Consider the following 27,997-nt stretch of genomic DNA (forward strand, 5'->3'; position numbering starts at 1 on the left):
GACCGTTGGTGCCGGTTTCTATTCTTAGAATTTGGGCGTGCGGAGAAGAGGGTTTCTTGTGGATGACATGGCTTGCGGGCTTTTGCAAGCAACTTGATCGGCCGGAACTTTTTAAGATGATGGGTAAAGTTTAAAGATTGTAGATCTTTGCGGCCCCGACCATCCCATCCGGGGGAGCGAAAGCGGCAGCGAGGAGGGTCGGGGCCTTGGGGCGGTTCCGGTGGTTTAGGACTCAAGACGGGGCTTGGGTTTTCCGACACATGTTCGGCTGGACGGCCCGCATGGGAAGGGCTGTTCAGTCGAAGACAAGACTTGACTTACACCCCAAGACAGCTTGCCAAACGATCTAGTTCGACCTCGGAATGTTGCTTGTCTACGATATCACAGTTGCCAAGATGGTCAAGTTCAGATGATCAAAATTGTTCAGAGGTAACAATAAGCATTCATTTCGACCCTTTTGCGTTCAAGGCCAAGGAGACTGACTACATAGGCGGCGAAGCAACATGACTTTGTTTTGGTTGGTTTGGTTTTCTTTTCATGATCTCATCATTTCCCCGTTCCGATAATTTCCGTTGTGATAAAAACCGCGCAACCGTTCGTTGATGAAAAGTAGAAAGAACAAGATGTTTCGCACTCGTAGCAATAATGCTTTGAACTCGCAAAGCACCTTCCCGAATGTTTAAAACTCGCCCTCTTTCCGTTGACATGTTAAAATGCTTGGTGTGAAAATCAAAAGTGTTGTTTGGTTGTTGTTGATGGGAGTATGTCCACTCCAATCCATCTGCGTTTTGAAGACTGCGTTGATTCAAATCCGACTTTCCCCCTTTCAACTTCCACCGACCAGGGTATGTAAAACGTAACAAAGAGGCTTCGACAGGCCTTGGGAGGTATTTTGCCAAAAGCGCATTTGATGATAAAAGAAGAGAAAAAAGTTTTGCAGTAGAATGATATACGAACCAGTTTTTGGTGAAACCGATCACTTTTCCCTCAATTCAAAGGTTGGAGAAAAACTTTTTGAAAAGACACGCTTATAGGACACACACAGCTATTGGTACACGCGCCAAGACGAGGCCTCTCTTCGACACAGACACCAGGGTTGTCTGACTTTCTTCAGTTCGCCATGCGCAAGATGGGGTACAACGGCGCAGCCGGAGCGGGCTTGGCGTCAACCTCCATCGGCTCCGGAGACTTGAGACGGCTAGCCTCAGGAGACTTGGGAGCGGGAGCAGCGGCGGCCTTCTCGGCGGGCTCGTCGGAGTACTCTCTGCGGTCGATGCGATCGCGGATGTACTCGCGGAGTGCCTCGATGGTACGCATGTTCTCGAGCCACTGGTCGTACTTCTCCTCGCGCTCGCGGGCGCCCTCGCTAGTGTCCGACTCGGATGAGGGAGAGCCGACGGATGAGGCGACGGACTCGGCCTTGGGAGTGGTGACGCTGGAGGAGTCCTCGTAGATGATGGGGGACTTTGGCGAGGAGGGCGCGGCACGCTGGAGCATACCTCCCGAGTAACGTCTGCGCTCGTTGCTGTCGAAGCTGGGTCCGAGCGTGGAGGCAGTGGACTGGCCAGGGAAGACGGAGCTGACGGCCGGGAGATTGGGGTACATGACTGAAGAAGCTGTGGAGCTGTGTCTCGACTGGGGAGACATGCCGGAGGAAGAGGGGCTGGGCGAGTGACCAGATGTGTATGACATGGTGCTTGAGGGAGGAGTGACGGCGGGGGTTCCAGTCGATGAGACTGCGGTCAACGGGGACGCCATGTGAGCAGCGGACACGGGGTAACCGTCTTGGGTGACTGGAATGCCGGCGTGAGAGCCTCTGTGAACACCCGGGGGCGAGGGGCTGTGGCGGAGATCGAAAGTGTTCTGGCCGTGGATGTGGATTCCTTGCGTGGCCTGGTGCGAGTTCTCGTAGACAGTGCTCTGCATCTGCTCCAAGATCTGATCAATCTGGACCAGGTCGTTCTTGGTGCGGGCGTTGGGCATGGGCGGCAGGTAGTACTGCTGGGACATGGGTCCGGGGCCGGAAGGAGGTCCGCCAGCCTGTTGGTGGTGAACGTGCTGCTGAGGCGGGGCTGCCATGTAGTCGGAGCCGGGCATGGGACCGGCGTGCAGGCCGAGAGCGCCGTGAAGGGGGAGAAGGGATCGGCCGACTTGTTGATAGGAGGTGGGGTCGACCTGGCGACGCTTGGCGTGGGCGAAGAAGTCGTCAACCATGTCGAAAGCGCGCTTGCTGCGGTTGTCATAGCCGCCGTGGTGGCCAATGTACTCAGTTCGGGGAGGGTTCAAGGGTTGTTGGTTGAAGTACAGTCCATAGTTTGTAGATGGTTGGGGTGCATAGTAGCTAGCATGCCCAGCCTGGTGTGCGAAGGCGGCGGAGTTAGTCCGAATGTGGCCATTATGATCATAGTAGCTAGAAGAAGCTGGAGGCAAATTAGCCTCTAGTTGGAGAAAATAGAGGACAGACTTTGGAGGGGTGTGCAAACTGAGCTCTACATACCTTTGCCAGGCTGCGCCCGATAACCGTTCAGACCTTGGTCCTGGGGCGAGCGGACGAGCACCGAGTCATCGGCGTGGGTCTGTCGATGTGTGTGAGCATGATTGAAGAAGATGGCGAGAGTGGTTTGTTGGTTGATTTACCTTGACGTGCTTCTTCAAGTCCTGAGGGCGCTTGAATGACTTGCCGCAGAACTCACACTTGTGAGGCTTGAGAGGAACGTGCACGCGAATGTGAGAAGTGATGTGGTCACGCTTCACAGTGGTCGTCCTGCAGGAGTTCCATTGGCAAGTGAGGTTAAGGTTGTTGGTGCTCTTGCGGCCAACATGGCGTTCACAGATGTGCTCCTGTTAATTTTGTTAGTGAGATGTTTCGGGTGAAATAAAGATTTAGAGTGGCATTGCCACCACTTACGTAGAGAGCCTCGGGTGAGACAAACTTCAGGTTGCAGGCGTTCCACTTGCAGATGAGGTTGTCCTCTGCACTGGTGCTGTTGGCGGACTGGGAAGTGTTGCTGGTTGTTGTTGAGGGAGCGGGGGTGCTGCTCTTGGGAGAGTTGCTCGCAGAGCTCTCACTCTCTTGTTTGGCGGACATGGTGCGTGACCGGGGTGTGTGTATGTGTGCGTGAGTGTTGACCGAGCTGGCGGGCTCGGTGAAGAGAGTCCGGAAGATTGGAATGTGCCGGGTCCCGTGAGGCGCGTTGGGATTGGATGGTTGTGTAAGTAGGAGTGGGGTCCTTCTTGATGCTTCAGGTTGTAGATTGCCGAGAACAGGCGAGAGTGTACTTGGGATACTACAAAGCTGAACGGGGGAAAAAAGAGACGGTCAGCAATGCTTTTATGTTTTTCTGCCGACTCTCACAAGACTGGGTGTTCTCGAGGGAAATCAATCAGTCTGATCTGGGGGGCATGGACGATGGGCTCTTCTCTTTATTCATGAATCACATTTCCTCTCCGCTCTTCCTACCCTTCCAAGAGTCTTGGCAAAAGTCTTGGCGACCGGGGCTTGTGAGACCAGCCGACTTTTGATTGGTCCGAGGTGGCGAGGGCTGCCGAGCTGATGTCGCGGATGATGGGGGGAGACAACAAGGCAGGCAAGGTGCGTCAAGCCTTGCCTGGAATGACACTGTAGTCAGCACACTTCCCTCTAACACTTTTAGCATGCAAACACACATAACAGAGATAGCTGAGGCTCAGCAGCACAGTCCAATCCTGATGAGAAAACAGACAGCACCCACTGACAGCGCAAGTACCTCGCCAACACCGCAACATCCGGGCGCATACGATGCCAAGACTCTGGCTGTCTTGGGGCGTCTTGGCAAATCTCCAGTTTTCACTCTTTCTCCCTTCGCCGAGACCTTGGCATTTGCACTTGGCTCCTATTGCTTCATCCTGCGAGCACCCGCGTCCATTTACGTTGGTCAATAGCTCGCCATCAGCTGATGACCGCAAGCGCAGCGTTTGATTTCCTGTCCTCCTTTACTCGGCGGCGGCCTTCGTACCGGTATGGTTCTTGCCAGCTTTCTGGGAAAATCTGGTCTTCTTTGTCCCTGCCACCGGTTGCCACGCTCATGGGAACAACGGCGGCACGCACCCATCATCGATGCGGCTCGTTGGGGATGTTCCTCAAGACAATGGCCATGTATTAGGTATTTCTGTCTACGGAGTACGGGTCACAACACTCTGTGTCGTCTGAAGAAAAAGCCTGCGACCGTCTCAGATGAGGGAGCACTGTTTCCAGCCAAGCAGGTGAGCCGAGTATTTTTGGGCCTTGGATTGCTTGGGGTCTCTGGGGGTCTTGGGGGGGGGGGGGGGGGGGTGACCAGACGGGACAAGAGTCCAAGACTGACCTGTCCTGAGAAACAAGCCGCCAAGTACTCCCGTACCTGATGTCACGGGCAAAGCAGCCGTCGCACTGAGAAGTACGGAGTACGGAGTACACTTTCAGGCGACCAGCCAGAGAGATAGGACGATTGACAGGACATGGGAGATGCCTGGTGCCCGATTGACAGGGTAAGGGGCGCGAGAACGACAAGCCTTCCACGCTTTTTCTTAGTACTCCGTATACCAAGACCTCCATGCTTCGAGTCCCAGACTCCCAAGAGCCAAGAGACCAAGTCTCCGTGCCTTCGTACCAAAAGAGGCAGAAAGCGAAAAGAGACACACACGACACGGGGTGGGGACGAGGATGCGACGGCGGCCTCGGACGCTCCGATAAGCGCATACCCCGTAAATGTTGATAACTCTCCATCCCATGGAGCCGGCCCAAGAATAACGATCCGCACACGGCAAGACGGGATGCAGCCAGCTCGTCATTTCCGCAGGCCACACCGAAGCTGCCATGCTGCGAAGGATGGCAAACCCGCAACAAATCACCCAGTTGCTTAACCGAGTGATTCGCCCTCCACTTTTTCGACTTGCAAGTTGCGCGTGTGTGGAACAAACTCGACAGTCCGGACACACAAGTGGCGCCGGACCCTCGATAAGCTGGGGGACGGCACCCTCGGGGGGGCAGGTGACTTTCGGGTGACGGGGGGGGACGCTGTAGATTCTGACAACGTTTTGGGGCAATGCCCAAGAGCCAAAAGAAGCTTTCCGCTCCTCTCTTCTTGGCCTCTCCGCCGCAGCCAAGACTGCCAAGTCCTTAGCGCCAAGGGCTACGCGCAATCCAAATGTCCTCGCCTGTTGTCGGCTGGTTGTCGCCCCCTCTTCTCGACATGTCCACGATACAGTCGCCGCTCCCCTATGGTCAGCCAGAAGCCGTTCAAACCGGCTCGTCCAGAAAGTGTTGCGCAATACCGCCTGTTATGGCCCACGCAAGGGAAGCCGATGTGCCGGGCGTTGGTCATCGCATTCGGTGCGGGTGAGATGCGGTGGAGCTCGCCAAGCTTTAAATACGTGGATGAGGGAACTTGAACGTTTTCCCTAAACCGAGAGCTTGAAAGCAAGCACAGATGGGAAATCGAAAAAGATTGGGTTGGGGTGGTGGGCGAGGGTGCGGCGTGCGGCGTGGTGAGGAGGGTGAGATGCCGTGTGCCAAAACGACGCAGCTGTCGGGGTCCGAGGGATACGTACCTCCGAATAGGTAGGTAGGTACGGTACGGAGTACTGTGGCACTGCGTGCCTCGAGTCGACACCAATAGAAGTCACCACAGTACGCAGTACCAACCCAGCCTCGATCCGCCAAGACTCATTTCTAGTAATGGCAGGTACCTCTCGACCCACTCCCCTTCCCCTTCCCCTTCCCAAGATCATCCCGTCCCTGACCGGCCATCCACAGATTCCTCCCCAGTGTGGCAGTTCACTTTCTCCCTTTACACTCAACCACCACTCAATTCCCTACGGTTTCGTTGTAGTTTGCCTTTCGACTATCTAATTTGCCTTCTCGTTGTCGGGTTCCCATCACGGCACTTAGCAATTTGTGTAATACACTGCATCGCAAACGCACCGACACAGCCATCTTTTTCTTAAGTTGGTCGATCCAGCCAGATGTCGCCCCGTCGATTACCTTAAAACATGCACTCAACGTGCCAACGTGCCCGAGGCTTGACGCCCGTCCATACATAGTAGTGTCATATTCACGAGTATTCAGGTGAGCGGGTCGCTCAACTCTTGGCAGTTCGACCCACGATGGCGGTACGCCAATTGGTGTCAGACTGCTCCCCTAATCCCCTTGGTGAACGGTCTCGTCGACCGGTCGACTTGACCTTCTCCCTCTTGGCTACGGCGCCAAGCTTGGTCGAAAAAAGAAGACATGAGCCCAAGAACGACGAGCCGTCTCACAAACCATGCCATCGCATCATGGCCGACCCCGCCTGTCCACGGGATCCCTCACTGGCACGGTGTGTTCGCTGCAGACCATTCCCAAGAACTCGAGTATCAGCAAAACCTGATAATTTGCCGCTTCAAAGCCCAGCCAGACGAAAGCTGGGCGTTCTTGGCTGCAGATACCAAGCACCTTCAGCCTGTATCCTCCATCCTGTCCACCTTGCGCCCGCCGCTTCGCCGTTCAATGAGGCTGTGCAAGCAATGCCAAGACCTGCGAGGATGGGTGGTTTCGCCCTGGCTTCAACTCTCGCCAGTCCAGGGGGGGGGGGGGGGGGGCCACATCGCCAGCGCTCTACACTCAATCAGAGGAGAAGCAATCAAAACGAGGCCTTTAACAAGTCTTGGCATTGCTCCTTTCACACTCACTGGCCGCCACATGCATTCTATTTGCGCGATTTGTGAGTTTGTTTAGCCCGTCTCGACGATGCTTGAGTCTTACCACATCCTCCTCCATCAACAGATTGACTTTCACTCCCTCTACCCGAATCGGTGATTGCTCGTCCCACACTCTCACTAACATGGCTCGAAGAATTAAGGTTCTGGAAGGAATACCCGCACACTTTGTGCAGTCCTGCATGGTCATCATCCATTGGCTGTGCCGCCAGAAGGGTCGCCGATGTGCCACGAGCCCGATGAGCCTGCCAATGCCACGGGAATTTACCAAGCTTTCCGGCGAAATCTTGGATGCACGACACCCGAGCGAGAAAACGACCGCACCATCAGCAACATGACTGCCCGCACGCCCCAGATGCAGCTACAGACCACAATGACTCTTTCGAGTTTTGAGCCATCATCCACGCTGGAACTCTCCACGTTTGGTCACAGTTATTCCAGACTCAATCAGACCACCGTGTTCGCCTCCCCAGACGATCGCGACAACCCCGGCAGTTCAAGGACGAGTGGTCCCCCGAAAAGCCCCAGATGCGGAGGGTCGAATGGGGTGCTTGTGTTCGGACGCCAGGCCGAGATTAGGAAGGACTCTGCAAGTGGTGTCCTGGCTCGGCGGGATCAGGCCAAGATGCCAGTAGGACTTCTTGCATAGTGGGCTTTGCTTCATTCCCATCTTGCCCATGCACTCTTGGCCTCCGCTTACGAGCTCCAGACTTTGAAGGACCTTCTTGGCTTCTGACCATGGGCCGCAAAGCGCGTGGGCATGGTATTGCGTTGTGCAACAGTTCTTTGGAACCTCTCGGCGTCTTGGCTTTAGCTTGAGCGCTTTCTGTCTGGCCTTGGATTACATCAAGCCTCAGCACCGACTGGCTTACAGGTGGAGTGGCCAAGGCCCACAGCCATCTTCCAATTTCACATCCGTACTCCCTTCTACCTGCCGTAATCGATGCTGATGGGCAATGCAGGAGAGAAAGAGCGCAGAAAGGGAACGCCAGGTCACATATCAACCCCCGTTATTCAGAGGCTCTGAAATCACAGCGCAACCCTACGGAAACAATCTTGAAATTCGGGCGATATTTTAGAGTATCCGAAGCCTCTCAAATCCAAGACGGCAACGCCTTGGTTTGGCCTTGGCTCCATCTTGGCCGGGCAATTTTGACAATGATCAAGAGTAAGTCTTGAGTTTCGGGGGACTGAAACGTCTGCCGGTCTCCGGTACCCGGGTGGACAACAGACGAACGTCGACGAGTGGGCCGTGTTGTCAACTGGCGATTAGCCGTGCTATCAATTGGGAGAGCAGCGACCTATCTTTTCTTGGCGTTTGCATGACAAACGACGATCTCTATTGCGACCATTTGTCTCCTGTTTGCCAAGCATCCTCACCAGCGTTCTATCAAGCGACTTACGAGTAGTCGCTCGTCAATGCTGTAGGCAAAGCAGCTACCTAGATCCGGGCCAGATGCCCGTGATCAACCAGAAGCGGAGTCTTGGTGAGCAGATGCGACCTAGCTCCGACAACAGCTGCCGCTGTTCGACGGCGATGGTGAGAATTTCCGACGAGGCGTCGGTCCTGGCACACGACGTTTCCTCCGGACTGCTCCAATGCTGTAGTTTTCGGTTCAAGAAGCCTGCTACTGTCGTACTGGACCAGAATATCCATCTTGCCTGTGGCCAGAGGTAATCCCCACTTGCAGAAAATAGCTGCAACCCAACCCCTGGCCCCCTTTCTCCTTATCGTCGTTTTGTTTGTTTCCATTGCTGTTTCCAGCTATTTCTGTTTCCCGCTGTTCATTTATCAAATCGATCTATTCGACCCTCCGAAATGACCCGACCGTTCACACCCCATGAGACGCCAAGAATCAGAACTTGCCCCAATGCTTGACCAACATGAACAAAGTCACCGACTGAAGGTGTCTCCGCCTCAATCTGCGGACCAAATTTCCCTCATTCAGCAAAGTCGAAGTAAAGAGGTCCGGTGCATCGTTAGCCTGGACATGGCAGCCAAGTGGGCGGCAAAATGGGATGCTAGCTTACAAGATTCTGACGCTTACTTGCCTGTTTACTATGCCTGATCTTCTTATCATTTTTGTTGTTACTATTATAAGTTTTGTTTCTCGTGAATTCCTATGAGAATACCCTTGAATGAAAGAATAGAGATAATATTAGGAATAGAAATAACAGGAAAGGAGTTAGGGAGGGTACCGATTGAGCGGCAACCGATTTTGTCACCTACTTGGCAGCGTAATGCAGGCCACTGTCGCCTTCGCCCTCAGATTGCGGCATGATGCAGTTCTAGGTCACGGCTCCTTCTCAATGAGGCCTCCTGTCCCTTTCTTCCGCGACACAAGCAGTGTCCAGTGTGTCACGTCTTCAGAAGAAGAAATCTAGTGATTTGCTCCTGAGTGGGGTAGACAACTGAAGGATAGATCTGGACTATCGAGTGGCAAATTCCCGCTGCATGGGCTCGATGCAAAAGTAAGGAGGGAGCTCCAGTTCCTGGTTCAGAAAGAGTCGATGGAATGCTTGAGCGTCCGTCGCTGTGGCTTTCGTGGTCTTGCAGGCTTCGAAGGCGATGACATTTACGCACCAGTCTCATTTGCGTCTGACATCCTCTCTCGCTAGTATTGCTATTGTTATGTCTATTCTTGCCAGCTACAGGAGCCAGCTCATATGGAGGCCGTCGGAGTATCTTCGTTCCTGCTATGCAATCGTGTGCGGAATCTTCTTTGAAGTGGTCATTGATCCCTCGTTGTTCCCTTACTTCGGACCAGTTCTCCCTGCCCCTGCTCTCTGGGGGAGGCCGGTCTCCTCGTAGACGCTCTTGACCACAATAAGGCGATGGTGCCTTCCTCTGTGCATCATGGCCACTCATTCGTGTTGTACAATAGACATCGGACACAAACCAGAGAACCAACGGGATCCTTTGAAGATTTGGGCACGCCACACTCTACGAGCTGCTATACTTGACTACTAAGATGCCTGAAGAAGCCACGCTAAGCACGACGATCATCTCGCGGGACGCCTCAAACACGTCTACTAATGCTGGATGCGAGCCATCTTACAGTACAGTCCTTCTCTACGCCGTGCCTATGATCCAACACTTGCGAGACGGCCTACGGATAGCCATTGACCTCTTGTCATGCTGTCTCGTCACCGTATGTGGTAACGGTTATTGCCCAACAACAAAGGCGAACAACCCTCGAACACTCTTGGCTTTGTAATCTTGCTAACCCCCTGACAATGGCCGCGCCTCAAAGATGCAATCTACAGATCTTCACTCCATGACCAGCACGCTCCTGAAGCGCACCTTATTCGACATCATGCGCTCCACCGCTTCAGGCGCCTCGCTCAACGGGAACTTCTCAATCAGGCACTAGACGTCCTGCTTCCTCGAGAACTCGATCGCGTCCTCCGGATCCCGCGCGTGCCCACTAGGCCATCCATGAACCGAACAGCCGCCCGCGATCAAATGCAACGAGCTGATTTCGATGTTCTCAACCGCCGTGAGCACCAACAACTTGCCGCGCACCCGCGGCGCGCCCGCAAGGGGGCTGATAGCCTTTGCACTCGGCGCCGCCCAGGGCCTTGAGCCTCGCCACGGGGTCCTCGACGCTGCTGTCGATGAAGCACCCGGCGCCCAGCTCAGACGCGAAACCCGCTTTCGCGGCGCCGGAGCTGATGGCCGCGACGCGGTAGCCCATCTTGGTGGCGTACTGCGCGGCGAGGTGGCCTAGGCCGCCGAGGCCTTGGACGGCGACGAGGCTTCCTTGGGGAATCTCCATCTTGCGGATGCCGTTGAAGACGGTGACGCCGGCGCAGAGGAGGGGCGCCGTCTCGGCGGGGTCGAGGTCTGCTGGGACGCGGACGACGGCTTGGGCGCGGAGGGTGACGTATTCTGCGTAGCCTCCGTCGCGGGTGACGCCGTTGATTGGGCCGTTTTGGCAGGATTGGGATTGGCCTAGCTGGCATGTTGCGCAGGTTCTGTCGTGGCCTTGTATGGACGTCAGTTGAGTGTGCTTCAACACGATCTCCCTCCCCAAAGACCCCTCTCATCTCCGGCTTGTTTATAATCCAGAGGTTTCCAGAGAGTACAGACTCGCCTCCATGCCAAGCTCCTCCAACGCGCTCGCCGCCCGGGACGCGGGGATGAACGGGGCCTAATTCGCCTTTTTGCATGCCAACGTCCGAGTGGCAGATGCCGCAGGCGAGCACCTTGACGAGGACCTCGCCTTTCCCTGGCGCCTTGAAGTCTGCCGTCCGGAGTTGCAGAGGGGCGCCTGCCTCCTTGACCTGCCACGCCTTACACGTCTTTGGGAGGGACATTGCTACTGGAGTTAGATGAGGAGATGGTGAGGGAGAGAGAGAGAGGGAGAGGGTAAGTTGGATGTTGTGTTGTCAAGATCTCGTGTGGTTTTTCTGTTCCAATATGTATCTTCTCCTGGAGATGGGTCGCTTATGTAGCCTAGGGTTATGTGAATGTTGCTGAAAGGACAACTGTGGCAACTGCAATACAACTTTTCTCGTGATGTCAACATTTCGATGTTTGGAAAGTGATGCTTCGTAAGAAGGTATCGTTGATTTGTGATCCGGCGATACTGACTAACAGAGGCCGCGCCGAGTGCCCACTTCACGATATTTACGTCTAGTGTCCCCGTTACATCCCTCTCATCGACCGGCTTTTAACAAGATTGTATCTCAATATTGGCTCCTCAAGTAGAGGTCTAGGTTTCTTCAGATCGTTGCCGGAGTTTGTGTCTTACCACGTTGGGGCGCCGTAGCAGGGATGGAGTTGCCGGGGTTATGTCCTACTATGTTGGGCATCGTAGCAGGAATAGGGGTGCCGCGTATGGAGTAACCCGTGAGGCCGTGTCCAGCGGGAAAGAGATGTCTTCTTGGTAAGTTAAAAGCAGAATCAAGTGATGTACGAAAAGGCCGATGCCGAAAAAGGCCGTAACGGCTCCGGCTGGACTGGACGGGGTCGGCTCGGCGCCGACTTGAACCACCAATCATCCGGCTTTGAATTATCTGCCAACGAAGACCTCAATGGTCAATGATTATCAGAGGTTCCCATGACTATCTCGCAATCAGAACAGTAGGCTCATAAATGAGTGGAGATGCAGGAGTGGAACCTGTCATGTACCGAGGTTAGAAGGTGGAAGCCCTGGGGAATGTGAAGGAAGTCTCGTGAGGTTCTTGAACTGAGGTACTCCGTGAAACATTCGAAGAGACGAAGATTCGATTACGCTCTAGTAGTTATACTCTCCTGCTGATTACGACTCATTTCAGTAATAAAATTAACAACCAAAACCAAAAACGCGTCAAAAATGAAATCAAGATGCCGCTCTAGATCACGTAACATCACCTCCCAATCATTCACTCATACACCACCCGCCCCTGGGACCCAGAATCTAGGCCTTTTTAACCTTTTCCTGGCCTCTTTGGAAAATCTTGTTCTTAATCACCGCATCGTCCAACCCCGCCCCCGCATTCATGGTCCCATCAAACACCGTCCTCGGCCCAAACGCATTCAAGAACCAAACAAGCCACGCGTTCGTACCCTTCCACACATACGGGCTCCCGCCGCTCTTGAGCACAAGCGGCACGACCTGCCTCGCAAACTCATCAGGCTTCGTCGTCGTCTTCTCGTGCGTGGCGCTGCGCTCCCGCACCTTATCCTCGGCGTCGACGTACAGGCTGTCCCTGTCGAAGCTGATATTGTTGGCCTGGATGATGGAGGTGGCCACCTCGCCCATGTAGACCGTCAGCACGCGCAGGCCGAGGGGCGAGACCTCGAGACGGAGGGTGTCAGAGTAGGCCGCGACGGCGGCCTTTGTGGCGTTGTAGCCTGACGTGAAGGGCCCCGGGAGGCGGGCGAGCACGGAGGCGACGTTGACGATTGTGGGTTGCTGGGAAGATCGGGAGGTGGAGACGGCGGCGAGGAGGAGCGGGGTGAAGGCTGTCACCATGTCGAAGAGGCCGAAGACGTTGGCGTCGAACATTTGGCGGGTGCGGTAGGAGTCTGCTTCTACTGCTGGCGCTTCGTAGACTTGATGCCGAAAGATACTATGTTAGTTGTTCCGTGCTTCACAGGTTCTATTATTGGGGAGGAGTGTCAGATGGGGAAGAAGGACTCACGAGCACCCGCATTGTTGTACAGAATGTCAAGGGTACCGCCTGTACGTCTTGAAATCTCCTCTTTTACACTAGCGATACTCTGCGAGCTCGTCACGTCGAGCGTGAGCGTTTCGATGCCCTTTTCTGTGAGGTTCGCCACCGACTTAAGGGAACGGGCGGTTGCGAAGACGCGCAGGCCTTGGGCTGCGAATGCGAGTGCCAGCGTGTTACCGACACCCCCTTGGGAGCATCTATCAGAGACATGTCAGCGTTCCAAGCGTGGGGAATGCAAAGTAGAGGAGCCTAGAAGGTATCTCGAAGGCAACCACACTTACCCTGTGATGAGGACTGTTCGCTTGGTAGGCGATGACATGATTGCAGGTTGGAACTGAAAATTGGCTGTGAATGGTGAGAACTTGGAAGATTGAATAAGCTGGATGAGTTGAATAGGTTGTCCCACCATGCAATCTCGAGGTGGAAATCGCGTACGACTTAAGTAACTAGACGATAGATGTAATTTGGAATACAATGGCCCCCAATTATTACCAATATATCTTGACCATTATCCAAATCGAGAAAAACAGTCAAAACTTTAGCCGTGGTGACAGATCTCAAGTTGTGTGCGTCGAAGTCGAAGACTATTGGTAAGCTCGTAGAGAAAGGCACTCTAGAAGATTAGAGCGCGTGGCGTGTGCTTTCGGAGCCTTCAGATACTCCATTCTCCGCCGTCTTGAAAGGCGACCGGGCAAGCCATCGCCCTCTCTACGTAGTACGTCTTTATCCGGAAGAAGGGGCCGGACAGGGCCTCGGGATGACAAAGACTGGCTTCCAGCACGTAGAAGTTTTGGTCCCATTTTATCGCCTGTGGTGAGTAAACCATAATCGTCCCGGGGGCTGTTTAATAATCGCCTCCGAGAAAGTGGGGACTCTCCGGCGCCGATTTGAATGCATCCGTAGCCCGTCAAATGTGGGGCTTTGGTCCCATCCGCAACTCGTTGGTTGATCGTCCGTCTGCTGTCTGCAACTCCGCAACAGCAGCAAGGCGAACAGACCACTTGCGGTTCGTGATTGCGCATCATGGCAAACGGAACGTGCTTAATAATGTTCAGTTTTGGGTTTCAGCATGAGAGAAAGCATACGGAGAGATGAGCATAAAATGACAATTGAGGAACGATGTCTACGTAAAGATTCCGATATCCTTCTTCATTACCACCAAATTGCAATCAATCTTTCAAGCAAATACACGGAACCATTGCATGTACACAAAAATGTCTTCCAACCACGCCATCGTCATCCAGGGAGCAGGCAAGGCCTCAGTCGTCGAAGCTTCCATCCCCAAGCTCCGCGACGACTACCTCATCGTCAAAGTCAAGGCCGTCGCCCTGAACCCCACCGACATCCTCCACATCGACCTCTTTGCCGTCACAGGAGCCCGCGTGGGCTGCGACTACGCCGGCATCGTCGAAGAGGTCGGCTCCAAGGTCGCAAAGCCCTTCAAGAAGGGCGACCGCATCGCCGGCGTCGCGCACGGGTCCAATGCCGTGCACCACGAGGACGGCACCTTTGCCGAGTACATCACCGTCAAGGGCGACCTGCAGCTCCGCATCCCGGACAACGTCACGTTCGAGGAGGCCGCCACCCTCGGCGTTAGCGTGACAACCGTGGGCCAGGGCCTGTACCAGAGTCTCGGCCTGCCGTACTTTGACCAGACCAGCACCGAGAAGCTGCCCGTTCTCATCTACGGCGGGAGCACGGCGACCGGCGCGCTGGCAATCCAGTACGCCAAGCTGTCTGGTCTGTACGTCATCACGACGGCCTCGCCTCATAATTTTGCTTACCTGAAGAAGCTGGGCGCCGATGAAATCTTGGATTACAAGTCTGCCACCGTCGTGGAGGACATCAAGAAGAGCGCGGGCGGCAAGCTGAAGCACGTGCTGGACTGCATTTCCTCGGAATCGTCTGCGGACATCAGCGTCAAGGCGATCGCGGAGGACGGCGGCGTCTACTCCACCCTGCGGCCCGTGCCGGCGGAGCTTGTCTCGGCGATCAACAGCAAGGTGACGCCCAAGATGACGCTGGCGTATACTGCCATCGGTGAGCCGTGCCAGTTTGGCCCGCAGGCCTTGCCGGCGATCCCGGCGGACTTGGAGTTTGGGAGCAAGTTCTGGGCTGATACCGAGCGGCTGTTGGGGGAGGGCAAGATTGTGGCTCACAAGCCTACTGTGAATGAGGGTGGAAGCGGCCTCGAAGGCGTTCTGAAGGGTCTTGATCTTGTTAGACAAGGCAAGGTGAGCGGAACCAAGTTGGTTCATATTGTATCGTAATAGGTCAGAGGTCAGGAAAAGCGATTCGGACTTGCACCAATTATGAGTAACAATCAAAATGCTTGAATGCGAATGCTTCACAAGCGAAACCACGATGTGTCCTGGCAGGTTCGCGAACTTGCACAATCTTACGGGGCTAGAATTTTGTCATGATTTCCATGCCTTCGATTTTATCTGTTTCCTCTGAGAATCTCACCAATCCGAACTGCAATTAGTGATCATAGGTGGGATGGCACTTGGAAACTTTGCTTGGGTGATGGGGTCGGAGACCAGGACACCGGAGCCGAATGCTACAGGGATGTGGTCTCCCGAACCCGAGCGCCACTTGCCCGATTTGTCCGCTGGCGAGAGCCCATTGGCAGTCAAGGTAACAGAACTGCAGATGTTTTGCAGGTCAGCGGCGGGAGGAAGATGGTGTGGCGCATGCAGGTCGTCATGGAGTTGAAGTGTTCAAACTGCTTGACAACTCTTTAGAAAGCGACACGTCGTATGTTCGCCGGTCTGAACTTCTTGCATAAGTCTGCATCGAAGAAAGTCACAGTGTTGATTTAAACAAGCAGATACTAGTGCTGCTGTATCCCAAGGATTGTCGCACTTTGCAGGAGAGTTTCTCGTAAAGGAAAACAGATAATCTGGTACAGTCTAAGGAAAATTTGATGTACATCGAATCGAGTGTTGCCCTGCATCGGCTATACTTCCTCTAGAGACACCATTCCGCACTCCCATTCTTATACCGCCTAACTATCCACTTGGTAGAGCCAAACATCGATAGATCTACTTGCAGTCTGATCAAATGCCGAAGACCGAGTAAAGAACCTCGGCTCCTACCTGCTAGTATGGGATGCAAGGAGGCCTCTGCGTTTACTGACATGTCGGTTGCCGATTTCTGACCGATCTCTGCCGAAGTTATGCATAGCGAGTCTGAGGAAAATTGAGCCTCCCCTTAAGGAATCGATTGATTGATAAGACAACCTAACATGACTTTAACGTCATGCAACTAGCTCGATAGCCTACAGGATAGCCTATGGGAGGAGGAGAACGGGATCATCCACCTCAGTACAACAACGTTCGCATCTCCCCCGCAGCCACGCACCCACGTTTTACTAAAACTTTTTCTTCATCGGAGGCTTAGGGAAGAACGCACATGGAAGAGAAAGGGTTAGAAAATCCTTCACCACCATTGGATACCGCCCTCCGGAAGAGAAGAACCTTCCTCATGCGGTGTTTAATGGCAATTGACTCTGTTAGATAGGTCCGATCAGTCTTGCATTACGGAGTAGAGAAGTTAAGTTACGGGAGCTATCCGAGAGTAGCCCTTCGGTGGGGCTGGTCCGATCGAATGGCAACCCGCTCAGGAACCCAGGATGTCACCCCCAACGGGGGATAACTTTTGGAGTTTCTCCAAACAAGCTCTTTTACACCCGCGATGTTCCACTCCGCCAAGACTCTGAACCGCTGCTCATGGCGGAAAGCGGCAATTGAGCGGGAAGGAATACGTCGTAATCGTCATGGAAGCCAATAAGATTTTTCTCCTGAGAAAAGACTCAGACTTCTCGATATCCCAGAGAAGAGTACCTTGCAGTGCCGATGTCCAGGACCCTGGTTTATTGCTGTGAAAGCTCCTCCCCTTCCTGGGTCCTTCTCGGACTGCTACCATGTGCGAGAGTGGTGGCGATGGCAAAGTCGAGCTATCTTCGAGAAAGACAAATACCAGACGAAAGAATGTAGATGACCTCGGGTCTCTCTTCTCTCTCTCTCTCTCTCTCTCTCCTACCACCACCTCTCTCTCGTTCATTCCAAAGCGGTGTGCCTCGCCACCCATGCCCCTCAAGATGCGGTCGTCACTCCTTTCCTCCCTCGTCTACCTCTGCCTGGCCACCTCGTCGGCCTCGGCCCGCCACGTCCACCAGCTCCGCGCCGACTTCAACCTCGCCTCCCTCCCGCAGGCCCACTCGGCCCGCGGCCTCCCCGCCGCAGACGGCAAGAAGGGCGTCCTCCTCATGAACCGCATCGGGCCCTCGACCTCGGAGCTCTACATCGCCAACGCAGACGGCACAAACGAGCAGAAGCTCCTCGGCAACGCCTCGAACTTCGAGTACCACGCCGCCTTCTCTCCGGACGGCAAATACGTCACCTTCACCACCGAACGCAACGGCGACGGCAACTCGGACCTCTACCGGTGCAGCTTCTCCTCTGCCGGCACCGGTAACTCGACATCTGCCTCGTGTTCCAACCTGGAAGAGCTCATCGCCACACCCGCTGTCGAAGACGCGGGCGCCCTCTCGCCAGACGGAACAAAACTCGCCTACGTCTCCACCGAGAACGGCTACCGCGCCAACATCTGGGTCCTCGACATCGCCACCGGCGTCCGCCGCAACCTCACAAACACCCCCGAGATCGCCGGCGACCCTCTGCTGCCCGACGGCCACTTCAGACCCAGCTGGTCCCCGGATGGCGAGTGGATCGCCTTCGCCTCGGACCGCAACACGGCCTGGAGGGGTCACGGCAACGGTACCGGCTGGGAACACACTCAAGAGCTCTCCGTCTATGTTGTCCGGCCGGACGGCTCCGGGTTCCGCCAGGTCGCCACAAAGACGGGATACTGTCTCGGCTCGCCGAAATGGAGCCCCGACGGGAAACGCATCCTCTACTATGAGATCACCACCGAGCAGACGTGGGACGCGCACCGGCCCGAGTCCCTCGCCGCCGCCATCTCTCAGATCGTCTCGGTCGATTTCGAGACGGGAGAAGACCGCATCGAGCATACCTCTGGCGCCAGCGTCAAGATGTTCCCGCAGTGGTTGGCTGGTGACGACAGCACCTCGGATGAATCCAGCAGCGACAACATCGCCTATCTGATCAAGGGCGGCGATAACGAAGGGTACAACTACACCTCCGGCGCCCACGCACCCGTCAAAGCAGCGATCCGCTCGCCAGCCTGGTCCCCAGACGGCCGCTTCGTCATCTACGAGAAAGTAGGCTTCACCGCCCGCGCCATGGAGAAGCCCCTCTACAGCTGGGACGCGGACTGGGAATACCGCTCCACCGACGTCTTCCCCCAGCTCTCCCTCCAGGGCCGCCTCGTCATCACCCAGAAGCAGCTCGGCAACTCCTCCATCGTCTCCATGAACCCGGACGGCACCGACCTCAAGCTCGTCTTCGACTCCTCCAAGACGGGCGAGATCGACGCCGCCCTCGTCGCAAAGGGCCTCGCCGGCGCCTTCCAACCAGCCTGGTCCAGCGACGGCCAGTGGATCGCTTTCGGGCTAGGCTCCTGGTTCCAGTCCCGCGCGACGGGCAAAGCCCGCGTCTACCGCGCAACCTCCAACGGCAGCTACTACGAGGCCTTGACAGACGGCACCGTCCACTCCGGGTTCCCCTCCTACAGCCCGGACGGTCGCAGCCTCGTCTTCCGCGAGTGGGGTGTCCGCTACGGCCTCCGCGTCATCGACCTCGAGACCAAGACGGTGCGGAGCCTGACCAACGCGACGGACAACCTGCCCTTCTGGTCGCCCGACGGCGAGCGCATCGTCTTCACGCGCAAGACGTCGGCAACGAACTTCGACGTCTGCACTATCCGGCCTGACGGGACGGACCTGCAGACGCTCACGTCCAGCGGCGCAAACGACGCGCACGCCGTGTGGTCGCACGACGGGCGGATCCTGTATTCCAGCGGTATGTACGGGTTCCGGGACGAGGCGGCCATCTATGACCAGACGTTCCAGCCGTACGGGCAGATCATCGTCATGGACGCGGACGGGTCGAATAAGCGGATGCTGACGGATAGTTTGTGGGAGGATTCTATGCCGTTGTATGTGCCCAACGAGTTTCTCGTCTAGAGGTGCCTTCTTCGGTGGCTTGAAGGTATGGTCACTGTCAAAGTAATTGCAATACATACACAAAAGTCTTTTGTGCGAGTACTTCTCTGTGGATGTTTTGGTTTCCCACGAGTGACCAAGTTGAAAAGAGGACGAAAGCCCACGAAAGGGGCTCATCAAGTGAAAAGAGGCAGAGAACTTTGGCTTTGACTCTGGTAAACCAACACTTTGGTTATCTATGCCATTCATTCAGCTTATCAGATTACGAACTCATAATGCTCGTGAGAACTCACATGTTCTGCTTGGTATAGCAGATATAGTTTTGCCAACAATATATGCAGAGCAAGCCGTGAGATACTTTTCATGAGGCGGCGGAACCCCCTGAAGGTCTCAAGACCATAATGCATATTGGAAAGCCTCTCGACAACATGTAGCCACAACCAACCCAAGAAGCAGACCATGCTCACTAGCAACATCAAGGCTGTCTCCTGACCAGACCTTCAACCAGTAATTCAGGGTGATGATCGCCTTGGGAGCAGCGTCTCGACTGGTACAAACGATCTATCTCGACATGGGTACTGTTTCACTGTGAGGAGACGTCAGCGTACATAAATCACAAAAGCACACCTAGTAATCACGCGACAGTCAACACCGCTAGGATGGGACGAAACAATCAAGAGTTCCATTCTTTGAGAGCTAGACCTAGCCGCCCAATCCCGGAAAACCCAGATCCCGCCGTTCACCAAAAAAAAAATCAAAAAAACCAGAGGGAGGTAATTTCTCTTATTCCTTTTTTTCTTTGATTTTGGTTTCAATTCCTCTGCTCTTTCTCATGTCCTAAAGACATAGTGCTCTGAAGCCGATCGTATAGGTAGGCGATATCAGCGAGCCAAGCATCACCAAGGTTCCTCGTTTCTAACTGCGCGTCCTGTCCTCCGCGAGAGTTGCCAAACAGCCAAGCTCATGCTGACTCTTCCAGTTCGCAAACACAAAATCAATGTGTCGTATGTATTCAGTGTTCATGTGACACGAATATCCATAATCTTTTCGTCGTCTTCGTCAACCCCAAAACTAATTAAACAGGTGTTGGTGTGAAGCGCGCAAAAAGGGGCGCGGAGTGTGATGGCTGACGAGGTGAAGCTCGCCCAGCGCCAGATGATGTAATTCCCCACGGCGTGTTGAAGTGGGGAGATGCAGATGTGTGAACAAAAAGCAAAAGGGGGTATGTGCAAAATGTGGTATACGCATGAATGGGAAAGAATCGAAGTGTGTCTGTGGGGAGGTGGTGTTGTCAGGCCAGCCCATTCCAACCTGTCGTCGACGCCACCGCGTTGCCTTGGTCTCAACCAGACCGATGCTTGGGGAAAGCCGAACAAAGATTGTGGTAAGGGCTTAGATTCTCCGAACCAGGTACCAAGACGAGACCAAACAGGCAGAGGCGGGGAGATGAGACGACAGTCCCCAAGATAGCCAGCCGGCCCAAGTAGTAGTGAGTCGAAACGTGTTGATGACCAAATATGTCGGGGTATCCTCCAGTAGAGCCTTGATCGTAATGCAAAGTGGTGCCCAAGGCCACAATGATTGCCCTTCGCGCGAGGGCGTTATTTACCGTTCCAATGCCAGGAACGCCGAACCCATGTAGTGTAGAACCGCCGTGCCATGACAAATGCCAGAGAATGGTGATGCATGACCCAGAGCGCGCCGGCTCGGTCAGTGAAGTCATGACACGGTATCCTTGGTTCAGCCAACCCAGCCAACCAGTCCGAATCCAATGAAAATAGGAGACATGTTTTCTCATCGGTCAAACAGACCGATCGCACAGCGCAGACCTTCCATCCCCCAACGCCGTGCTATGCAAAAAAAAGGTATTATACAGAACCCAGGCGCAACAGAGCCTCGACCGCCTCACGCTCCTGCGCGTCAGATGGGCCCTGGAGCGCTGTGAAGTCGAAGGGCATGGGCTGGAGCGAGCGTGCCATGCCAGTAGAGACAGTTCGCATTCCTCCCGAGTTATATACACCGGTGGAGAGGAAGCTGCGTCCAGCAGACTGTGCGGTTGCGCCGGCTGTGTTGTAAGACTCGGCGCGTAGAGCGGCAGCTCCAACGGCAGCCCAATCCTCGTCATCGGTGGCGTCCTCGGGATCATCATTCATAGCGATGTCATCGTCATCCGGAGCCTCGGAGCACGAGGCAGAGGCCGAGCCATCCAGGGACATCTTATCCGCTTCGCATTCCATCATCATGGCGTCGCGGTCGTCGTGAGAGAAGACGATGGAATCTCCAGCGCTGGACGAGGCGACGTTCAGGCGAGACCTATCGGTGCCGCGTCCACTGGTCTTGTTGATGGGAATGCCAGATCGGTAGTCAGAAGGGGGTGTAGACCCGCGCGCGGCCTGACCACGTCGTCGGGCATCCCATCGACCCCAGCCCACCTTTTCAAATTCCACATCGCCATCCGGTCCGCCGCCCTCGCCTCCGCGACCCTCCAAGGCACCAACGACCAGGCGACGCGCCTTTGTCGGCGGGATTCCTGCGAAGCCCGGAACAGACGTTGTCAGGTAGCCCATGATGTGACGGATAGCCAGAGGGCCGTGGTTGAGGAGGATCTCGGGGAGGTGGTGCTTGGCCAGCAGGGTGGTGCTGATAGCACCGGTGGCATCGTAGGAGGGTGACCGCGATGCTTGTCTGCGACCAGTCGGGTCGTCGTGCAGGTCGAGGTCCGAGTCGATGGGCTCGAGCCTGGCCTTCTGAAGCTGGGCCTTGAGGCCGTGAGGCGGGAGGGCGGGAGAGATGGAGTTGGGAGGAGTAGGGAGGGGGTGAGATCGTGTCACAGTCGTCGCAGGAACACTCCGAGCCGCTACAACAGTCAAGTTGTCTCGGCTCATGTTGGAGGCCTGGTGGATATCGCAAGCAGCAGCTGCCATGGTCGCCATGATGTCGTTTAGACGTGTCTGGTGCTTCTAGACGTGTCTGGTGCTTCTAGACGTGTCTGTACGCGATCGATGGTTAGCTACAGGTGCTGAGTAGAGGAATAGTGATGAGACTGGTAGAGTATGTGGGAGGAATCCCACGATGAGAAGTGGTGGTGTTGAGTCACCAAGGTGGGAGAGGGGAGAGGAGGAGGATGTGACGCAGTTCAGTGCGGTGCTGTGCGGTAGGATAGGGTTTACTATTGACGTACTGCTAGAAGCGGAAGAGATGCGATGCAAGTGTGGAACTGTGCAGGTAGGCTCAGTTCGACGGGTCGACTAGTAGACTTGTTGGCAGATCAGGCTGGCGTTGCTGTGGCTGTTGCGATTATCGTGACTGTGACAAGAGAATCTCGTCAGTATTGGGTTGTGGTTCTTCGTGATGTTGTATTTGCGTTGAAGAAGAGAAGAGAGGAAAAGGAAAGGGAGGGTGAGATGAGTGCGACGGCCAGGGCTAAAGTAAAAGGGACCGTGGTGGTGGACGGATACGGAGATGGGATGGGATGGATGGGAGTGACAGACAGACTCATACCTGACTGTTGAATGACTGAGAGCGACACACACACACACACCAGACATACGCGGTACCTCCATCATTTGGTGTCGGCTCTCTCTCACCTTGTTCCTCTTTGCTGGGCTGAGGAAGTGTGTGTGTGTGTGTGTTGTGTGTAGGAGAAAGGGAGGTACATGGGGTACATTGCAAGACCTGGGGCATGTCAAGAGACGGCGACCGGGGGTCAGGAGGTACCCACGGTACCGGACGGATGCAACCCAGGATCCAAGGTATCCGCAGTCAACTGCGGTACATCCATGTACCTCGCTCTCTCTCCTACTTCCTCGGTATCTACTCCGTACCTCTCATGCTGGTGACTCCTCCATGCTTTCTGTGGCGGGCCAGTCTCCTTTGGTACAAGGCAAAGAGCCCCAGAGAGCCAGTACAAAGGGAGAGGAGAAGGAGAATGACTGACGGATAGACAGAGAGCATGTTGATGCAGTGCAGCTTGGCTTTGGCAAGCCCGGGTGCTTTCTCCAGCAACATGCAGCCAAACCTGACGCCCGTACCGAACTCAACCGCCTGCAGAAGACAAAGGCCCGTGGCGGCGAAAGGAAGGGAAGGCGATGGATGGATGGCCGGATCATGGATGGATGAGCACCTGGCACCCTCCAGTCTCAAGCACCAAAGAGCAAGACCAAGGCAAAAAGGTAAGACAAGGCCCGACAGCGCAACAACAACTACAGCGACAACAGGAAAGGAGCAGGGAGACAGACGCCGCTGGCGTTGGCGCAGGTGATGGACGGATGGACCATTAGGCAATGAGCAAGAACAACACCACTTGGATACACACCCTGGGGGTGGCAAGTTGCGGCCACGGGTGTCAAGTCTTGGTCACCAGGTGTCAACTGACGGTATCTGAGTGTGGATGGTGTGTGTGTGTGTGTGTGTCGGAAGGACGAGGTATGTGTGGCTGGGTCGCTGATACCAAAATAAGGAATCCCCGGCTGCGAGAGGAGATGGGAAACCGGCAAGAAGAGAGAAAGAGGGGTGTTGCTATCCTCCTACTTTCTCTCACACTCCCACCTTCACCTTGTTGCAGTCCGCAGAGGCATCTTGTACACAGTGTGTCGCACACTTCGTGCACCTCGTACCTCATGCCTCCAAACCTGTGCTTCCGTATCTTCCCTTCCCATTTGATTCCAGTTCCCCTGGGTCTGAGGAGGAGTCATCGCCCTTGCTGATGACGGGCCAGGCAGATGAGGAGTGCAAGAGACTACCTGCCACCTTCTTACAGTCTAGAGACACTTGCCTCGTCCGCCTTGACCTTATCATCGAGAGATCCTTATCAACCTTTGATCTGATTCTCTTCCATGATCCTACCTGCCACCTGGACGATCTGACCTTAACGTCCAGCGCTGGGTAAGGGGAGAGAAGTCTCAACTTCCCCAGTGGTCCTACCTAGACTCTATGACCTTTTGATCCAACTGATTGCTTTTCCTTTGATCAAAGTACCTTTGCAGATACGATACCCAATTTCAACGACGGATACTCATACAGCTTCAACGCACACCGCACACAAACCGCAAACTGGAACCCATCAAAAAGGATAATACCCACTCATCGACAGCTCTAAACTCCACCCTAGACCTCCAAACAATCCACATGAACGGAGCTTGGGCGGGCTCCATCTCGTTGTCCCGTTCCTGTCCCCGAGCTTGACTGCCGAACCAGCCATCGATGCGAATACCTCGAGATACAGAGGTTCACGCCTTCAAGGTCCAAGGTCCCATGCGATCCATATCCATGAATGATTTGAAGCGTCCGCGACACAGCAGTTCCGCGACGGACCCAGAAGACACGTCCCCCCATGCGTTGGCGCCGCTCACTTTGGTCTTCTTTCTTCTCAAGTTCCCATACCCATGCCCCATGCCGAACCCGAAGCTACTGAAACGAAGTTCCCACCTCGTTGTCTTCCCCGGACTGCCGATAGGGTCGGCCGGTAAGTGTGATGATCCAAGGCCTGGGAGAAAAGGCCCCAGAGGCCCCAGGGCCAAGGGTAGGGGAAGGGGGACAGCAACCCGTGGCCTTCCGGAATTGCAGTCAAGCCCACGCACTTGATCCCCGGCCTAGCCCATAACGCGCTTCTCCATTCGGAGTCCATTCCAATAACCAACTGTTCGACCTTCAGCGTCCAGACCACTCTCCACCTTAGACAGGTCCATAATAAGCTTGATACAAGGATCGAGAAACGACGGTGAAAACGAAGAGAGTACGGATACCCGATCATCGTCTCAAACGCCGCACTATCGAGAGGTTATGCCAGGAGCCAAGAGTCAAGCAAATGATGGATTGCCAGTCACAAGTTACAACAAACCCGCAGCGCAAGGCGAGCAGCAAAGTCACCGATTCCCTGCCAGCCTCAGGGCATCATCAATGTCGACGAAACAGACACACAACAACATACACAGGTCATTAAGCTCTCGAAGTTGCCGTCTCCCGCCCCTTCCACTCACCCCATGAGCCAAGCCAAGGTCCAAGGGCTGCTTCTAGATGCGCATCAAACCCGCGTCGCCGGCGCCCGCGTCAACCACAACATCACCATCAAGCCCACCGCGCATAGTGTATCCCAACCGGTGATCCCGTCCTATGGCACACTGGGCACGGTAAAATGGAAACCATCGTCTCGGGTACAGCGTGCAGCCTAAGAGCTTACCAATCTGTCGGGGATCTCTCTCACTCTCTTACTAGGTTGTCTGTCACTTCTGTCACGGTACCTTATTTTTGAGGTACGTTGTCGAAAGGCTCAGCCATGAAACTTTGCTTCCAAGTTGTCCCTGTTTCCATTTCCGTTTATCCCGTCTCATTCCTATCCATTCCTATCCATGGCATCCAAGCCCCCTTGGAGATCCACCCTCGATAACACGAACTCCGACTCATGGCATTTTGACTCTTTGCCCTTTCCTCTTCCCCCCTTCATTCACACACAATCAGGAGGTTGTGGTGATAGGGTTCGAGAACCCCAATCGCGATCTCTGCTCCCTCCCACACCGCACACACAGTTTGACATATATCCATATCTCATTATCGTCAAGCTTTGTCAACCTCTGATTCATTACCCGTTCCGTACCCGCTAATAAACCCACCCGCTTCCTTTGTCCGGATCCCGTGCCAATATGCCATTGCCCCCTGTCAAACCCCCCATGTATCCGTACCCATGTCCCATCCATGTCTGAAGTCTTTCCCGCCAGCAAGCCGCTAGGAGACGCGACCACGGGACCGGTGTCCACTGAAGCAACTGCAGCTTTGCAGGCAAGCACCAAAGCACTGCCATGGTTGGCTCGCTGGAGAGCTGTGGGAGTGTGCTTCTTCCTGCTGCTGCTAATGCTGCTGCTATCCCAGACGAAAACAGCAGAAACGGACGGACGGGGTTTGAAATGGATACCTCGGCGGCCGTCAAGTTTGCTTTGCTGCTACTGATGCTGCGGGAGACTGGAGAATGCGACAGTGTCGTCATCAATCGCAAACCCGCAGCTTCGCTCTCTCAGTCCATTTCTTTCCTAGTGCGATGTACTCTCAGCCCAGCAACCAGCAACGTGCGACCATACCAACACAGACCGGGGGCCTTGTCAAAACAACCAGGGGCCAGAGTGCTAGAGAGGGCCCTTCATCACCGCACAGAACACAGAAACACACACACATTTTCATGTTGTATTTTTTTGTCGCCATCATCCCCCTATTTTCGGACGTTGCAATTTTGATTTTGGCGTAGGAGATTCCCAAAGCTTTCTGGCGCTTTGGTCAATCGCAGTGATCGAGATGCTTCGAAAAAGAAAGCCAGAGAAAACTCTTCCCTTTGGCGAGATTGACATTCCTCTTTACCCTGGAGCGCCTCTTATTCCCTTGACCTTAATACCCCCTTTTTCCGGACGGCGCCGTGGAGATGGCGGAATGGAACTCTTGATGGAATCTGAATAGAACCCATCCCATGTCTCCATGCCTTCATGGTCAGAGAAAGTGCAAGGGGGCGTGTAAGTCAAACCGAGCCTTTGGCAACGCGCAATTTCGCGCAGATTTCCAGCAGCAGCAGCCTGAGCAATGACAGGTTCGAAATGTCTGGTTCCTGTTTTTCTTCATGCTCTCCCCCTAATTATATCTTGGTGGTTACGAATGACAATGAGCGTCCGTATGCCGGCGGGACGATCCAGACCGGATATGTCTGAGACACGCGCTCACTCAACTTCCAAGAAAGGAACAAGACGAGGACTCAACCGTCATCGTCCATTTTTCTGGCCTCCTTTCCTTGGATGAGATCGAGACAAGGAAGCTAGTCTCAAGCAAACCATCTCACAACTAAGAAGACGTATCGTATATCACGGGCTACTCTCTTACAGAGAGGCCTTAGTCCGACGTCGCCGACGCGACGACGTGTCCTCTTACACCAGGTCTAAAACCGTCGCGTTAGAGATGATCGACACTCCAGACCTGACTAAACCTGCGTCCCAAAGTCACAACCACGAGCTTTCAGCTGGAAAATCCCCGGTTCAACGCACTGCCCCTACCCCTTCGCTCATCTTTCTTCTCAATGCGATTCCTTTTCTTCGAATATCGTACCGAACATCTATTTTACCTTTGACCTCGCACACTGCGCCATTCCGAAGAAATGGGCGCCAAGACTACAACCATCAACCAGTGACCACGCACAGAGTCCACCAGCAATGGCTTCGTGACGGGTAAAGCAACTGGAAACTGGACCGTCTTGGACAAATGGGCGGGGTGTCTCTATCAATCAGCTGCTCTGGAGTGTGAGTAGCTGCTTTGTACCCCACGGTACAGCTGAAATCCATCCCATCCCGCGTCTCTCTCTTTCGCCCTGCTCGCCCTGCCCTGTGGCTCTGACTAACTCCACATCAAAGATACACAAAACCCAACTTCTGCAATTTTGGACACTGTGGTGGTCGCAGGTGCAGCTGCCTTATCTGTAATCCGCTATCATCTTCCAGATTGGTGACCATCAACCGCCAGAATGGAACATCGCGATGCGTGGGCTTATCTCTCAAGGCGCGCCTCAACTTCTGATCTGTTGGGTATTGACCATGAACCCCATAGACCCGGCCGAACCGCGTCCGCGTCGGCTGAGGCGCCTATCCTATTCGTATAAGGATACCTTATTCGGCATCTCTGAGAAGGTAATCCGTATCCGTGTAATGGCACATCGCAGTGAATTCCCCCTCATCCCATCTTCGCCTTCCCCCCTCCCCGGATTTTCCTTGGCCCCAATGACCTCAAGCAAAAGCCACCCGTGGTTCTAGGCTTCTACTTGTACCCAAGGTAACAGCTGCATTTTTTTCCGCTTTCCCGTACCGGCGTGGGTAGGTCCTGCGTACGCCTTGCCCTCTTTCGCGATGGGCGGCATGCTGACGACCTTCTTCAGCAATCGCCGCACCCTCCGTAGTCTGTACTCGATCGAATCCGTCCATGTGCTTTTTGCCTCGCTCTGCTTTGCTTTCCGCCTTGACTTCTTGCAGCTGGTCCAGAATCAAATCAAATCAATCGCATCTCACCTGG

The 27,997-nt window shown here is 54.7% G+C and overlaps 13 protein-coding genes across 13 annotated transcripts; 7 read left to right on the forward strand and 6 right to left on the reverse strand.

Annotated features, from left to right (window-relative positions):
• Positions 1-1,110: 1,110 nt before the first annotated feature.
• CLUP02_03879 (uncharacterized protein) lies at positions 1,111-3,775 on the reverse strand (the record flags this gene model as incomplete). The annotated part of the gene is made up of 6 exons (XM_049282896.1): positions 1,111-2,420; positions 2,498-2,576; positions 2,638-2,841; positions 2,909-3,295; positions 3,461-3,515; positions 3,747-3,775. The coding sequence occupies 6 exons, from the start codon at positions 3,773-3,775 to the stop codon at positions 1,111-1,113; spliced, it is 2,064 nt and encodes a 687-aa protein (XP_049140039.1).
• A 363-nt stretch (positions 3,776-4,138) lies between these two features.
• Positions 4,139-4,717, reverse strand: CLUP02_03880 (uncharacterized protein; the record flags this gene model as incomplete). The annotated part of the gene is made up of 1 exon (XM_049282897.1): positions 4,139-4,717. One exon carries the CDS (start codon positions 4,715-4,717, stop codon positions 4,139-4,141), a length of 579 nt encoding a protein of 192 aa, XP_049140040.1.
• A 1,530-nt stretch (positions 4,718-6,247) lies between these two features.
• CLUP02_03881 (uncharacterized protein) lies at positions 6,248-6,733 on the forward strand (the record flags this gene model as incomplete). Its single annotated transcript, XM_049282898.1, has 1 exon — positions 6,248-6,733. One exon carries the CDS (start codon positions 6,248-6,250, stop codon positions 6,731-6,733), a length of 486 nt encoding a protein of 161 aa, XP_049140041.1.
• A 204-nt stretch (positions 6,734-6,937) lies between these two features.
• CLUP02_03882 (uncharacterized protein) lies at positions 6,938-7,363 on the forward strand (the record flags this gene model as incomplete). Its single annotated transcript, XM_049282899.1, has 1 exon — positions 6,938-7,363. One exon carries the CDS (start codon positions 6,938-6,940, stop codon positions 7,361-7,363), a length of 426 nt encoding a protein of 141 aa, XP_049140042.1.
• Positions 7,364-9,686: 2,323 nt separating this feature from the next.
• Positions 9,687-10,088, forward strand: CLUP02_03883 (uncharacterized protein; the record flags this gene model as incomplete). Its single annotated transcript, XM_049282900.1, has 2 exons — positions 9,687-9,866; positions 9,969-10,088. The coding sequence occupies 2 exons, from the start codon at positions 9,687-9,689 to the stop codon at positions 10,086-10,088; spliced, it is 300 nt and encodes a 99-aa protein (XP_049140043.1).
• Positions 10,089-10,205: 117 nt separating this feature from the next.
• Positions 10,206-11,034, reverse strand: CLUP02_03884 (alcohol dehydrogenase GroES-like domain-containing protein; the record flags this gene model as incomplete). The annotated part of the gene is made up of 2 exons (XM_049282901.1): positions 10,206-10,702; positions 10,737-11,034. The coding sequence occupies 2 exons, from the start codon at positions 11,032-11,034 to the stop codon at positions 10,206-10,208; spliced, it is 795 nt and encodes a 264-aa protein (XP_049140044.1).
• Positions 11,035-11,187: 153 nt separating this feature from the next.
• CLUP02_03885 (uncharacterized protein) lies at positions 11,188-11,765 on the forward strand (the record flags this gene model as incomplete). Its single annotated transcript, XM_049282902.1, has 4 exons — positions 11,188-11,261; positions 11,318-11,356; positions 11,460-11,569; positions 11,629-11,765. 4 exons carry the CDS (start codon positions 11,188-11,190, stop codon positions 11,763-11,765), a joined length of 360 nt encoding a protein of 119 aa, XP_049140045.1.
• Positions 11,766-12,119: 354 nt separating this feature from the next.
• On the reverse strand, positions 12,120-13,288 carry CLUP02_03886 (oxidoreductase; the record flags this gene model as incomplete). Its single annotated transcript, XM_049282903.1, has 3 exons — positions 12,120-12,757; positions 12,847-13,076; positions 13,161-13,288. 3 exons carry the CDS (start codon positions 13,286-13,288, stop codon positions 12,120-12,122), a joined length of 996 nt encoding a protein of 331 aa, XP_049140046.1.
• An 805-nt stretch (positions 13,289-14,093) lies between these two features.
• CLUP02_03887 (uncharacterized protein) lies at positions 14,094-15,149 on the forward strand (the record flags this gene model as incomplete). The annotated part of the gene is made up of 1 exon (XM_049282904.1): positions 14,094-15,149. The coding sequence occupies one exon, from the start codon at positions 14,094-14,096 to the stop codon at positions 15,147-15,149; it is 1,056 nt and encodes a 351-aa protein (XP_049140047.1).
• Positions 15,150-16,969: 1,820 nt separating this feature from the next.
• CLUP02_03888 (uncharacterized protein) lies at positions 16,970-18,988 on the forward strand (the record flags this gene model as incomplete). Its single annotated transcript, XM_049282905.1, has 1 exon — positions 16,970-18,988. One exon carries the CDS (start codon positions 16,970-16,972, stop codon positions 18,986-18,988), a length of 2,019 nt encoding a protein of 672 aa, XP_049140048.1.
• A 155-nt stretch (positions 18,989-19,143) lies between these two features.
• CLUP02_03889 (uncharacterized protein) lies at positions 19,144-19,443 on the reverse strand (the record flags this gene model as incomplete). Its single annotated transcript, XM_049282906.1, has 2 exons — positions 19,144-19,203; positions 19,261-19,443. 2 exons carry the CDS (start codon positions 19,441-19,443, stop codon positions 19,144-19,146), a joined length of 243 nt encoding a protein of 80 aa, XP_049140049.1.
• A 1,392-nt stretch (positions 19,444-20,835) lies between these two features.
• CLUP02_03890 (uncharacterized protein) lies at positions 20,836-21,900 on the reverse strand (the record flags this gene model as incomplete). The annotated part of the gene is made up of 1 exon (XM_049282907.1): positions 20,836-21,900. One exon carries the CDS (start codon positions 21,898-21,900, stop codon positions 20,836-20,838), a length of 1,065 nt encoding a protein of 354 aa, XP_049140050.1.
• A 2,269-nt stretch (positions 21,901-24,169) lies between these two features.
• Positions 24,170-25,137, forward strand: CLUP02_03891 (uncharacterized protein; the record flags this gene model as incomplete). The annotated part of the gene is made up of 2 exons (XM_049282908.1): positions 24,170-24,431; positions 24,827-25,137. The coding sequence occupies 2 exons, from the start codon at positions 24,170-24,172 to the stop codon at positions 25,135-25,137; spliced, it is 573 nt and encodes a 190-aa protein (XP_049140051.1).
• Positions 25,138-27,997: the final 2,860 nt, after the last annotated feature.

This window comes from Colletotrichum lupini, chromosome 2, assembly GCF_023278565.1.
Source record: "Colletotrichum lupini chromosome 2, complete sequence".
In the NCBI taxonomy this organism is placed as follows: domain Eukaryota; kingdom Fungi; phylum Ascomycota; class Sordariomycetes; order Glomerellales; family Glomerellaceae; genus Colletotrichum; species Colletotrichum lupini.